Below are 13,918 nucleotides of genomic sequence, written 5' to 3'. Positions count from 1 at the left end.
TTGGCTTGCTAACCCCCAGGCATAATATGTTCCAGGCTTTGGATGATTATGGCATGTTTTGTCTAGCTTATTAGATCTTCCTCCTGGTTTGCTTTTTTTTTTAAAGCAGGCTATTGCATTAAGGAAAAGTTCAATAGGGATGGTGATGGAAGGCTTCAGAGCAGAAAATTAAGACAGTTTTGCTTGCTCAAGAATCCTTTATTTCTGCTCCTTATGTGCTTTGTCTTACATCAGCTGTCTTGGCATGGTACAACAGGGCAAGTCCTTTGCAAAGCTGTGGTTCTAAACACAACTAGCTCAACAGTCAGCACCAGCAGAAGGGAACAGCAGCATTTCTAAACCATACAAATGGAAGGACTCTCAGATCTTTGCATTAAGTTCACCTCAGTAAGGATATTAGCCATTTACAAAAATATACAGACGTGATTTGTCTTCAGTCTTCTGTAAGCTGATTTCATCTGCTTGGGATGTACTTAACTAAAGGTATGAAGTTAGTGCCTCTGTGGAAACATTACAGGAGAACTTACTTTCCCTTCTGCTGTTGTACCTATTGATCTTTCCATGCTAGCTTTGCTTTCGCATCCTGCAATAGAAGACAGGTTTGGTAGGACCCATTCCAACACAGAGGTTTAGACTCTTCTGCTCAGAGCAGTAAGTGGATTTATTTTACAATATTCAACTAAAGCTAGCTCCATAAAACCACCACTAATCCAGAATGCTGGTGGTGCTTCACGCTTTTCCAGAAGATGAGATTATCTAACATTCTCTTCTTGAGACACAAGTTGTTTTATCTGAAAAATTACTTGCTCTCTGTTGCCTTGGCCATGACTGAAAGGGTTTATCTTTAGTCAGGTGATGTACAGTATAGCAGCTTCCCTAAAAGCATGAGATATGTAGGCTACTTGTCACCCACAGCAGGCTGCTCTCTACCATGTGTTTTGTACTTAAATACCCCAGGAAGCCCAAGCTCATTGATATGGTCCACGCAAAGAAAACTCAAGGAATATGAACTACTACACTGCAATAGCCTTTAGGCAATCTGAGTAGTTTAGCTTCACAAGCAGGAACACTTCAGTTAGTTGCAAATGCTTCCCTGAGGGAATGACAATTGTATTTAGCTTTGTCAGCAATTTTTATTTTTCTTAAAAAGTCAGTATTTAAAAATAAGTGAGAGAAGATATTTCCCCTTGCGCACTGCCATAAGATTTCTGCTCCCCATACACCTCTTACAGAAGTCTCTTGTCTGGTTTCAAGAAGAAAAAGGATTGTGCTATGAGTACTGATCTTGGCTGTCATGCTACAGAGTAGCTGCTGCCTGCCTTATACATGGTCTTACGCTGCTCCATCGCTGAAACCAACAAATCCAGCAGTCTGCATGCACACACTGTGCAGGGAAATGACATGCCTTATCCTCAGTAGACTAAACCATTCAGAAACACAGAATTACTCACACCTGTTAGAGGCTGAAGCTTAGCAGAAATACTGCAACGCAGAGTAAGCTACTGGGTGGGTTAAAAAAAGCCCTGAGCAGGCAGACATGGAGATAAGGGGGGGATATTTTTTTTTCTTTCTTTTAAACATCAAACAGGAAATACAGTTGTACAATCACTTTTCAAGAATTAATACAATGAGAATGAATGTGTTGGAGTGGAATAATAGAAAAGAGGGGGAGGAGAGGCAGAAACACTAAAAATTAAGCTGTTATTAAACAAAAATGTGGTGTTTTGAAATGAAACACTGATATATAAACTAAATGTCTAGCTTCAGCTGAGATTAAATTCCCCCGACTTCAACTTTCCTATTCCACACACACTTAAACACATAGGCATTTAGACCAACAGTCTTTCTATAGCTTGCTGGACAGACTGGATCTGAGGCTTTAGCTGTGATCCCTCCTTGATGGTGATGGAGCAGGCGATGACAGGCCGGGAAACACCACATGCCCGGCCCAGGGCTTGCTTGGAACGCACAAACACATAAGGTACATTCTTGTCCTCGCAGAGAAGAGGGAGGTGCAGGATGATCTCCAAGGGCTCTGCATCTGCCGCCATCACAATGAACTCTGCTATCCCTCGGTTCAGTGTTTTGGTGGCTGTAAAAGAAACTGAAGAGTAAGTCTAGGTCCTTCTGGAAAGCACATCTAATGAAAAACAACATTAGGAGATGTCGAAATTGGCACGAGCAAGAAGGAGATCTAGTGGTAGCATGAGGACAGGCCAAAGGAAAGTGGCAGCCATAGGGCCAGGGAGGGGGTTCTTCACAGGGCTGCACCTGGGGGTTCTGTGCCCAGCGTTGCCCTCGAGCACAGCGGAGAGATTCACGAGGGAGAGAGGCCAGCCCCCAGCTGCTGACGGGCAGGGGGCTGGGGCGCATCATGGATGAGGGGGAGACTGAGGGAGCGGGGTTTGTTTAGCCTGGAGAAGAGAGGGCTGAGGTGGAAGTGGGGGGGATGCAGCTGCTGTCTTCTACTGCTTCAAGGGGACTGCAGAGAAGATGGAGACAGACTGTCCTTGTGAGTGCACAGGAAAAAGGACAAGTTGCAGGCTGTGACTGTTGCCTCAGGGAGATTCTGGGGACGTGCTGGAATTTTGTATTTTTTTTCCTCCCTTATGAGAGGGGTTTAAGGCATGGGACATGGGTCCTGAGAGATTGTGGAGTGCCTATCCTCAGGGATTGTTTTTTTTAAAAAGTTTGACTAGGGAAAGCCCCGAGCAACCTGATCCAACTGTGAAGGGAGCCACTCCCTGAGCAGGTTGCACTAGAGACCTCCAGAGGTCCCCTCAAACCCAAATCTTTTTATGATTCTAAACTGGCTAGGCATCTGGTAATCCCAGTGCCACACCACTAAAGTATGCGTGATCACAGGACACGCACCAGGAGCACAGTTTGGGGGTCTAACAGAACTGTATATAAATGTTGAAAAGATTACAGTTTAGTTCTGTCCCCGAATATTGCTTAAGCAGGCCAGAAGGAGGAGGAAGGAGAGGGACACTTGCAATATCCAGATCTATGTAACATTAGTGGCCCACCGCTAGAGAGAAGAGACAATCTCTAGCCACAGCTTCTCACAAAATCCTTGCTATGATTTCTAGCAACACACAGGTCCCACCTTCATTGGCTCCCTTGCGTAGCTGCTTATAGTTGCAGGATTGCTGCACAAGGTCCAACAGCGTTTTGGTGAGCTGTGCATCAGCCAGGGGGTAAGCTTTGGGATTCACTTCTGCCTCACTCTAGAGAAAGGAAAAAATAAAAGAGTATTACAACAGGAGCAAAGGGAGCTTTGTTCTGAACAACACTACATAGGCATCGTGTCCACCACATATACTGACTACTGGAGTCACCTCACCATTCTCAGTTGCTCTGCACATACACTAAAAATCCCACTGCATTTTATTTATAAAAAGGGATTCTTCTCATATTCAAAGTAGACACTATCTCTACTTACAGACAGCCAGTTTAGATCCTACAAACTAGCGGCAGTGAACTTACAAGGCAATCTTCACGCACTTGCTACCACGGATACTACACAAAATGAAGTGTTTCAGTGCACGAGGAACAAGCTCCTGCCAGCAGCAAGTTAACAAGCTCAGACATGAATTTTAAAGAAATCCCGAGAAGAGCACGTATCGGGTTTATTTCCGCAAGTTACAAGTAGCTTCTAAATGTTAACATCAACGGCGTAGCGGAACGGCAACGAAGCCACAAGCGGCATTAACGACCGGCACTGGCAGAACGGCAACTTCTTTAGCTCCCGCCGCTGCAGCCAAGGCAGGCGCTCCCAGCGCCTAGCAGGGGTCACCCCACGCCGCGATGCTCTGCCGCCTGCCCTCACACCCAACTACAACCCTGCCCCGGCCGCTCTCCCGCCAGCCGAGCACATGTTCCCGCTCCCCGCGGGGGCACAGTGGGGCCGGGACACGGTGCCGGGCCGGGAGAGCGGGTCCTGGGGGCACCCCAAGCATCCTCCCTCCGGCGCAGAGCGCCGAGCAGGAGACCCGTAACCGGCCGCAGCCCCGCCCGCCCGCGGCGCCCGGCCTCCACGTGCTCTCTGCCCCGCAGCCGCCGGGGAGGCAGCGTCCCTCCGCCCCAGGGCCCCCCGGCGTGGTGTCCCCTGAGGAGGAGGAGGAGGACACCGTCGCCCAGCCCCACTCACCATGGCCGCGGCCTGGCCTGGGCAGCGCGGTGCGGAGCGGCGCGGCGCGGCCCGGTCGCTCCCCTCAGCCCGAGTGCGTTGAGGGGGAGGAGGCGGGAGCGCTCCTGCGCGCTGCGCGCCGCGTCGCGTCGCCGCCGGAAGTCAGGCGTCCGCGAGCCCGGGGGCGGGGCCCGGGAGGCGGGACGGGGCCAGGGGCGGAGCCTCCGCCCCCGCGTGGTGCGGCACCGCCCAGCGGCGCCCGGCCCAGGCCGGGGCGGGGCGGGCGGTCAGGGCGCGGCCGAGCGCGGCTCTCCAGCGGCAGCTGCGGGTGCATACGGCGTTACAGGAGCGCGCACACTGCAGCGGTGCACGCTGTGACACACAGTGTCGCCGCAGGGGCACTGAGGAATCCCACCTGGTGGTTTATTTCTCCCCTGCCGAGCCAGGCTCAGCGCCTCAGGGCCGGTTACCGCTCCCCAGGGCGCTCAGGCTGCGCAGTAGCGCCTCACGGGAGCATCGTTCCGACACGACCAAGCTGTGCGGGTGGGGGTGACCTGTAAAAGGACCCTGTAAGAGCATGCAGCCCTGCGAGAGAGGGGAGGGGGCGGCAGCGGCAGCCTGAGGAGGCCGCCCCCGGAGCGCAGGGGAGGGCACGGACGGAGGGCAGGGGATCCGCCGGGACCCCCCGCCTCTCCCTGCCCGGCCCGCCACGGGCAGCGGCCCCGCGCATGCGCAGGGCGTGGCGCCGGGCGGCGGTTGGGCGATGGCGGCGGGGTGCGCGCGTCCCTCGGGCGGGCACGGGCAGCGCTGGGCCCTGCCGCTCCGCCCGCCGCTCTGCCTCGCCTGCGCGGTGGAGACCCTGGGCGACAGCAGCGCCTCGGTGGGCAGCGCCTGCCCCGCCGCCGCCCCTTCCCGGACAGAGCTGGCCGCCGCCGGCCGCGGAGCGTTGGCCCCTGAGCGTTGGCCCCTCACAGCTGGCCCTGCGGCAGCCCTCAGCGGTCCCCGCCCCGCCGGCCTGGCTGCCCCCTCCCCTACGCTGGCTGTGGGGCTGGGGGCCGGCCAGGTGTCTCACCTTGGCACTCGGGCCCTGGTGGCACTCTTTCCCCCCAGGGCGGTGGGAGCGGCGGGGTGGCTCGGACCTAAGTGCTAACGGGTTGTTGTCTCTGATCCGTAGCTGGTGCGCAAGAAGCACGTCCTCTCCCGTCTGCAGGATGCCCTGGCCTGGCAGGCGCTGCCAGTCGTCCAGCTGCTGGCACCGGATGAGAGGGTCTGCATTCATTTGATAGGAACTCTCTTTGGTAAGAGCTCTGCTGTGGCCTAGTGCAGCAGCAGGGAGAAGGCAGTTACCTTTTTTTGTATACACGTGAAGCTTCTCCACATTCGGAAAAAAAAAAAAAGGCGAAAGGATATTGAGGTACCTAATTCCATACTTCCACCATTCTGTGTTAGGTGTGCTATTACTCTCTGTGGAAAACTGCCTGTCATTTGATTTAGAATAGGTTAATTAATTTCCTTATTCCCCGAGGAGCAGGATTGGCATGTTTGTAAAGCTCTTGCAATTTTCCAAAGTATCTTGATGTATCTGTAAAGTCTTTCTGGAGAACAGGGAGTGCCTGGCGTATGACTCTTCCCTGAATGCCTTCCATTCTGGTCTCATGCCTCAGTGCTTTCTCATCTTGCTGAACTGTGGCATTATATGAAGATTCATACAGAGATGAAAGTGTGAGCTTAAAAAGGTGTTGCAGGATTTAATATCAAATGTGCAAAATACAAATCTACATGCTGGTATTTTCACACCATCACTTCACGTTTGTAGAAGTTCTTGTAGCCACAGGACTGTAATACCTGCTTCTTTCTGGTGGGTCAGCCTCACAGCAGAATAGTGCTCAGCAGGATGTCAGAAAGTGCCTTTCCAGTAACAGTCTCTGTGATCCTGAACATCTCTTATTGGTTTGTGTTTGCACAGCAGTGCTGTGGGAAAGGTCTTTAAAACGTTGCCTGAAATCTTGATGGAGAAGAAATAATGGTCTAAATGAGGGAACAGTAAGGCAGGAAGAGAAAGGTGGAGGGTATGAATGTGAGTGCTTTCAAAGGGGAAAGATACTGGATTCCTTTAATTCCATGATCTCATTTGCACATCACAGGTATTCTTGTTCTTTGGGGGAAAGTGACTTACAAGCCCCTTCCCCTGCCTTGACTCACTGAATAATTCAAACAGTGTTTTCCCAGTTGATTTCCCAGCACAAACTGTGTTGTGCATGTTTTGAAAGCAGCTTTGTTAGAAACAGAACTTTCTGCAGGTTTAGTTCTCTCTGTTGCACAAATTTTTACTGAGCGCTGTCTGCGCAAATAATCCTATACAGATGTGGAGGGAGTGGTGCTTATGGCCAATTCAGTTCTACACTATATGACCCTAACACGAAATACCCTAGAAGACAGGGGAGCTGTGCTTGCATTTCAGTGCTCTTGTCTGCTTTTAAATAATAATTCTCTCTCTCTTTACAAAGCTTTACAATTGGATGGTTTCGGGGCAGCTTTGGGATTTTACTGTACTTGGTGTAACTGCTAGAGCAGTTGGAATCCCAGTCTAAGTTTGGGGCTACAAACAATGACGTACATTTTGGATAGAGCTTGAATGAACCAAGGATCATTTGGTGCAAGAGTATAAGGGGGATCCCCAAAGGTTTGAGCAGTGCTGTGGAGGAAATATTAATAGTAAATTCAGGAAAATACATTCATTTTTGGAGAGAGAATATTGGGATAAGCACAGGCAGAAGAAAGAGGGTTAAGAGAACAGAGGTGTAGTGTGGAGTGTTACATATGAGGAGATGGTGAATTTCAGGTAAGCCTGAATTTCACCCGGCTAATATTGCAATGTTCACTAATGCTGTATGCAAATCTTTTCCAAAATATAAGGAAGTTACTGAGGATTGGGCGCATGAGGCAGGAAATAAGTAATTTCTTCACCTGCAATGTCATAACATTGCTTTAGCTGGTCAAATTTATGAGAGGTCATGGAGTCTCTGGAGTGGAGGTAATTTGACTGGATGTGTTGAAACAAGTGGTTTGGTGTGGCAGAAGTGGAGGTCTGAACCAGATGCCTGATGCTGTAGGTACCTGAAGTTGGAAGGAGCTGGGAGGTAGAGTTTCTTGTCTGTTGTGGTGTAGTAGAGTGAGACAGTGGCTTATTTTAATATATCCAATCTTACGCTGTCGTTGTACAAATGACTTGTAAAGTGGTGCCTTCAGTTTCAATTTAATGTTGGAATAGTTTCCTTATGCTTTAAACCTGGTGTTCAAGTTTGGTCTTGGGATTTTCAGTACTGTGGAGGGAGAAGACTATTCATGGTAACTGGTATGAATGGAAGATAGAAGGGAGAACTCATGGCTGGGCTCTAACTTCTGTCATTCTGGAGTGTTGTTTCAGATGGATAATATTGGATACAAGCAGTGAGATGTGGTGATGGTAGCAGTTACATATTTACTTACATAGGTGGAGCCATTGACTTCAACTATAAAGTACATAAAAAATTTGCAAGAAAACCAAATGCCGGTGTCCTGCTTATGGAGGCACCTTTTGCAATACTCCCTGAGAGTATCGGCCTTCCTTTGTCAAAGTCAGGCTGGTGTCATGCAAAGTGGGGAAAACAAAACAGTTCTGAAAAAAATTTGCAGCTCTTCTTACAAGAAGGCATTACAGCACTGATGATCACAAGCAGGAATGAGTTCTGTGACTGATTGTGGTTTATCTTTTAGGGATGTTGCATACTGTGGAAGACAGCAGTGCCCTGGACCTATTCGTAGAAGGTGAGAGGCAGATGCCATGTGTCAATTACTGGCAGTTTGTGAAGGGAGGCTCTGTCTTGTCTGATAACTATGGTGAGATGCTCAGCTTCTACACAGCTTGAATTGGGAAGAGCATCTATTTTCTGTCAATGCACCAGTGATGAGCAGACTGTTCCAATATTTGGGGACAGGGGAGTGCATGCAGATTTAAATATTTAGCATTTCTCTCTCAGGTTCTGTGTGTGCCATGAATTTAGTGTGAGATGGGTAACAGTGGTAAACAATGCCTCATCTTTGGACCTGACCAAAGTCTCAAAGCAAATGGAAATCTTCCTGTAGGCTCCAGTCTTTGGGATCTACTGCTTTCTCCTCAGGACAGAGTATTTGGGATTTACCTGTACAGGCTGCAGATTCCTCTTTGTGAGCAGTCCTTCATTTGAAATCTGAAGGAAACACCTGCAGGGCTGACAAAGGAAACTCTGCAGTCCAGTTAACCTTGGGCATCTCTGCTGAGTCTAGTGATATTAGCAATGGAATGATTTCCTCCTGTCCAGCCATGAAAGATGAAAGAGGGTGTGACCAGCTCCTCCTTCCAGAGGGGTTTCAGTTTTCAGGCACTTGATTTAAATGATGTTGAAAAGGTGAAAAGTCTCTGTCATGTTACCAGTCTGTTGAGAGATGGATGCTTTCAAACAAAGGAATTTTAACTTAGTGTTCCCTAACTTTTGAAAATTTTTAGAGATTCTGAGAATTCAGGGCAAGAAAGGGCCATTAAACCATCTATAAATCACCCCTCTCAAGATATGCCTCCGCTGAGATGCGTAGCTCTTTAGCTAAAGCAGGTCTCCTAGATAAACCTCCAATATTGCCCCGGATATACCAAGAGATGGTGAACCTAGAAGTCTCTGGTATTTTTTTTTATGATGCTTTCCTAGAATACAAATCAAGAGTGTGTTTTTCAAATGAGTCATGCCATGACAGCAAGATGCATCCAAGACAGCCTCACCAAATCCTATGGAACAATATTCTGCACAGTGTCTCAATAATGGGGCTATTGTCAAAACCTTATCTACTGAACATTTAGGTGCCCAGGTTCTAAAAATACCAGAAGAGGATCTTTGCTTCCTGAATCTGGTCCACTGGTATATGTGTGGAGGCAGAGGCAGCCTGCCAGCATCAGGCAACTCCCTTGTGATTTTGTTAGGGAAGCCCCAGGTGATGTGCAGCCAGTGCCTGGTAAACATAGTTTCTTGTTGATTCCTCTTACTAGGACAGAGCCGGCAGAGTTCTTAAAGTTGCAGTGAACCAAGAATGACAGCCCTTACTTGGGGCTGAGGAGGTGAACAGTACCACAAAGGTGACTGGGGCCTTGCTTTCTGGCGAGGTATATGGGGTAACTGCAGTGGGGAGGAACGGCTGATAGACTGCACTGTTACCTCAGGGACAGTAGCAGCTGGAGGAGGAGCTCTCAGTCTGCATCTAAGGATACTCAGCAGTTTCAGTTCTGCTATCTTATCTGGAAATATATGTTTTTAAAGACCAATTTTCATACTGTAGGAAGCCTGCTCTATTCAATTACCAGAAATTTTTATGCTTTTAAGCCAGGGCTTTGTTTCCTTCCCTTCTTAGTTCCTTGTGTTTACTTGGTGTGCTGATGCTCAGTTTGTCGCTTGCGGTTCATTTCCATGCATGGTTTGTAGTGCAGCTAGAACAGGACTGCTGTAATGTTGCTGAAGAGAGCTCGGGCTGGGCTATCAGAAGTAATAGTGCTGGGAATGCTGACATTACCCTGCTCTCTCAGCACCTCCGTGCTCATTTAATTTCTAAGCTCTGTGCTCACTGGTCTGCTAAAACCCTGTGGAAGATGGATTGTGAGTGCTCTTGGGTGTGAATTACTGATCCTGTTTCTTCTGCCTAGTTCTGGTGCGGCTTGTAGTGGAGCTGAAGTCAGAACAGTACTTGCGCTGCATTTTGGATGAAAGCCAAAAAGAGGTCAGTGAAGATGAATTCCCTGCCCTTTCTTTGAATCCTTCAGAGGTTGAGGAGATGGGAATGAGTGGCCCTGCAAGACTGCAGCTACTGTGCTGGGATGCAGCCTCTGTTGCAGTGGGATGTCCTAGTGCCAGCTCCCCTGCCGTGATTTTGGCAGTGTTGTTGGTGTCTACCCTAGAGTTTTCCCATTGTTCCCATGATGCCTTGCAGCCATATGGCTTCACTGATGCTCTTGTGAAGCTGTGTGGCTTCCTCAGGCTCTTCTTTTCCTACCTTACTGTTTCAGTGATATGGGGAGCTTTCCCAGCCTGTGCAGTGGGCTCTTGCTCTCTTCATTCCTAAGTTTGTGATGGTCCCATGGGGTACAAAAAATTGGGAAGTAGCAAAAGTGGGGAGAAGTTCAGCTGGTTCATCTGCTCATGTAAGAGCTGGAGGGGAGAGAGAAGAAAAGGAGCAACAAACAAGAGATTTCTTGGATTAATTAAAAGACATTTTGGACACTTAGCAGTGTGTTCAGGGTTTTCCTGTGGTTTATCCTAAGTGGTGAAGAGGACCCAGTTTAGGAAGAGATCCTGTTCTGGAGGATTATGCATCACCGAGAGCTTGCTGGTTTGGGTGCCTTTCTGCCTTTGGACTGTGTCCTCGCCAGTGAAGCATTTTCTTTCTCTGTCTCCTCTACAGCTGTGCAAAGCAAATACCATGAGAGGCAGCCTGCCCACATTCACTCTCTTGGGCAAGCTGGCAGATGCCATCCCAGGCTTTGCTGATATACTGGTGGTAGAGCACAGTGAGTAATGTGTCATGCCCCACTGAAGGGTATTATTCACAGCCCTAATACACATGTGCATGCACGCACTCCCCTGTTCCCTGTGCGAATTCATGAAGGTCACACAGAAGCCTGTCCAGAAGTCGGAGTGGTGTTCAGGCCTCCTGGGTTGCAGGTCAGTACCTTCATAGCAGGCTTGTCATTGTGCTCTTAGCCAGCCTGGCAAAACCAGCCTCTGTGAACTGGGATTTGTGGGTCTGCCTCACAGGCAACATACATTTAGTTTTTTTTTCCTTGGTCCAGCCCCTGGGGGTCTGGTGAGCAAGCTTAGCTGTTTGTGGAAGTAGCTGGGATGATGGATCTTCATATGGTGAACAGCGAGTTCCTCTAGCTGTTTATTACTGTACCTCTGCTCAGAGGGACAGATGGTGGTGAGCATATCATCTAATTGTGGCATTCATTAATCTGCATACACCAGTCTGTCCAGTGGGCTTTTGCAAGTTTTCAAGGGAAATAGGTTGGTCCTTCTAAAAAGTCAGTTCGTTAGTGTGAATGTTTGCCGTTTCTGTTCCTCACGCTAGGTAATTTAGTGGATCATCTGCTGATGGGCTTGATGTACCCAAATGAAGGTATAAAGGCTGCTGTCTGCTACTTATATGGCAAGCTGTACTCCTCTCCTGTTGGCACGGAACGGCTCTCAGCACACTTTGAAGAAAGGCTGTGTGGTCTCTTCTTGAATACCTTGGGGCGTGCACAGACAAAGGAGCTGCAGGTTAATTGTTTGGGTAAGGCATTGCTGAGAGAAACTGCAAGGTGCAAGGGAAGGCTTAGAATGAGGAAGAAATCCTTGGCTGGTTTAGACGCTCTAATGTGGGTTGTTCCCTAGAAGAGCTTTTTGCTGCTTGTCTGAAGCAGTCAATCCTTTCTGTTATGCCATAGCAATCAAATGGCTCAGACCTGCTGCTGAGCTCCCCCAGCCCTCCATTGTCCCTCGAGCCCCACATTTGCCTAGCACTGACTAATCTTCGGAGTCTCTTCAGAGCTTGCACAGTGGCCTGGCCTGTCTCAATTTGATGTTTCATCCTAGGAACAGAGCATCCCTCAAAGTGTCCGAATGCAAACACTATGTACAGACAGGTGGGTTTTGTAGAGCAGTGGGATGAAGTCTAACAAGTATGGTCGTTAGATGTGGGGCATCATGTTATTTAGGTTAGAAAGCTAATGTGGAAATGGCGCTTTCTTGCATTAATGCTTCCAACTGCACATATCAGCTGTTGCTGGGGAGCACAGTTTCAGCATCTCTGACATTGCTTGTTTGTAAACCATCCAGGGAATTCCTTTTTCTTGTAGGAGGTAAGCAGGAACTGGATTGCTCCTCAGATCATCTACTCAGCTACTAGAAATGGATGATGTCTCCTTTGAAAGTAGAATTCTATAGCTCAGACGATACCCCTTGTGAATTTGTACTGACATGTACTGATGATTTGCATCAATACCTGTAGCAGTGCTCTATACTTTTATCCTGAGGGCTTTTTTGTGTGTGTGGATATCCTTTAGCTAGACACAGCTGTTTCAGTAAGAGCCTGTGAAAGTAAAAGGGGAAGATAAATGCCAGTTCTCTAGGAAGTATTCCAGGGAAAGTGTCAAGTTATTGTTGGGTCACTGACTGTAGCATGGAGAAAAATGCAGGTCAAGAGCTCTCCCAAAAAACAGTTTAAGGGGTGGGTACTGGAGCACAGAAGACAATGCGAGTACAGTGCTCCTGAGATCACATACCAGTGCGGATGCACGTCTCTGAGAAGGAACAGGGTACTCAGCAAATCAGACCCAGCAAAAAGCATCAGTGGCAAGGGATTGCAAGACCTGGGGCTCATGGCAGTATCTGGGGACACAGTGAGAAGCAGCTCCCTAAACTGGAGGTGAGGGCCTTTGTTAGGAGTGCAGGAAAGGAGAGAAGTTGGCAACAAGTCTTAGGCTGTAAATACTCCTGTGTTAATATAATCCTTGCTATGCCCAGTATGGTGCTCACTCTTGCTCCCCCTTTTGCAGGTTTGCTAAAGGAGCTGCTGAAATCTGACTATTTTGTATCCATTCTTATGAATAATTCAAGGACAGAGGAGGAGTCTGAGAACCCTGACTTCTTAGAAGGGGAAAATCCACTGCCACTTGTTCTCAAAAAGGTGCTTGCTGAAGTAGTCGTGAATTGTCAGTAGACGTAAAGAATTTGCTGGCCTGTATTGAATCTTTATCTGAGGCACTTGAGTATGCTGTTGCCAACACCAGCAATAGAGGCTGCAGTGGGAAATGAGGACACCCCCATAGATCACCTCATTGTTCATTCCTGCATCCTGGAGGGGGGAAATTTTACTCCTGACCTCAGCTGATTTTACTCACTCACACTTGAGGTCTGATACAGCATTTGTAGTGCCAGCATGACTAAGCATGGGAGCAGAGCTATTCTTACTCATAATCTTCTCTGTTGTGGTTCTCATTTTGCATTTTTTTTAGTGTATTTGGTCCAGTGTTTTATCTTGCCTTAGCAAGTTTGATCTGTGAACTACATGCCAAAAGAGAGATCTTCATTTATGTTTTAAATTTTAAAATGTAGAGGAAACTGTTTCCTACTTATATCTGCATAGTTGACTTCCTCTCTCATTTTGACTTTTGTTTCCCAACAGCTTTTGTTGACCAGAGATGAGATGTTACAGGCAGCAAGTTCTCACTGTGTGACTGCAGTGCTGGTTCACTCTCCCAGCAGATATGCTCCTGCTTTTATCCATGCGGATGTACCAGGTGAAGAAATGCAGTAGCATCTTATTGTTCATCTCCCAATATCAAAGCATTCCCTGGCTGTTTGTTTTAGGAATCAGTCTGGCTCCATGAAATCCACTGATGGCACAATGTGTGCGGTGACCATTTTATACCAGTAAAAATGGCTAATGTGATTTTAGGAATAGAAGGGGAGAGTAAGTTTTCAACTGAAAGTATAAAAGCAGCTGTCAACAGGCAGAATGGAATTTCCACAGCAAGAATTTGGATAAGTCCTTGAGGTCAAGGTCCTTCTTGCAGGACCTTAGATACAAGCCTGAACAGACTGGGCTTCCATCTTATCCCACTAAATATTGTAAGTTTGCACAGAATTCGGTCTAGGATTTAGCTTTAGAATGCGGCTGTGGAAGATGGTTTATTATTTATCTCTAATTCCAAAAGACAGAAATGCTTTCATTTTACAAATTTTTTGG

General features: G+C 48.0%; 2 protein-coding genes across 7 annotated transcripts in view; one reads left to right on the top strand and one right to left on the bottom strand.

Annotated features, from left to right (window-relative positions):
* Window positions 1-643: 643 nt before the first annotated feature.
* Window positions 644-4,313, bottom strand: SNU13 (small nuclear ribonucleoprotein 13). Its single transcript, XM_072868102.1, has 3 exons — window positions 4,154-4,313; window positions 3,110-3,230; window positions 644-2,092 (listed from the first exon to the last, which is right to left on the bottom strand). The coding sequence occupies exons 1-3, from the start codon at window positions 4,154-4,156 to the stop codon at window positions 1,830-1,832; spliced, it is 387 nt and encodes a 128-aa protein (XP_072724203.1). The 5' UTR covers window positions 4,157-4,313; the 3' UTR covers window positions 644-1,829.
* A 229-nt stretch (window positions 4,314-4,542) lies between these two features.
* Window positions 4,543-13,918, top strand: part of MEI1 (meiotic double-stranded break formation protein 1) — a 39,936-nt gene continuing 30,560 nt past the window's right edge. For 4 of the 6 annotated variants that reach the window (XM_072868003.1, XM_072868013.1, XM_072868039.1 and 1 more), the window contains exons 1-8: window positions 4,822-5,012; window positions 5,307-5,430; window positions 7,889-7,939; window positions 9,837-9,910; window positions 10,592-10,697; window positions 11,258-11,461; window positions 12,726-12,856; window positions 13,355-13,469. In XM_072868003.1, the coding sequence (XP_072724104.1) occupies window positions 4,896-5,012; window positions 5,307-5,430; window positions 7,889-7,939; window positions 9,837-9,910; window positions 10,592-10,697; window positions 11,258-11,461; window positions 12,726-12,856; window positions 13,355-13,469 (922 nt within the window). In that variant the 5' untranslated portion in view covers window positions 4,822-4,895. Of the gene's footprint in view, window positions 4,702-4,821; window positions 5,013-5,306; window positions 5,431-5,526; window positions 5,547-7,888; window positions 7,940-9,836; window positions 9,911-10,591; window positions 10,698-11,257; window positions 11,462-12,725; window positions 12,857-13,354; window positions 13,470-13,918 lie in introns of those variants that run through there. The other 2 variants (XM_072868022.1, XM_072868033.1) reach the window with 2 other exon arrangements.

This window comes from Ciconia boyciana, chromosome 1 (genome assembly GCF_034638445.1).
Source record: "Ciconia boyciana chromosome 1, ASM3463844v1, whole genome shotgun sequence".
NCBI classification, from domain to species: Eukaryota; Metazoa; Chordata; class Aves; order Ciconiiformes; family Ciconiidae; genus Ciconia; species Ciconia boyciana.
Note: the sequence above shows the minus strand (reverse complement) of the source record. Positions and strands in the feature narration are given on the sequence as shown.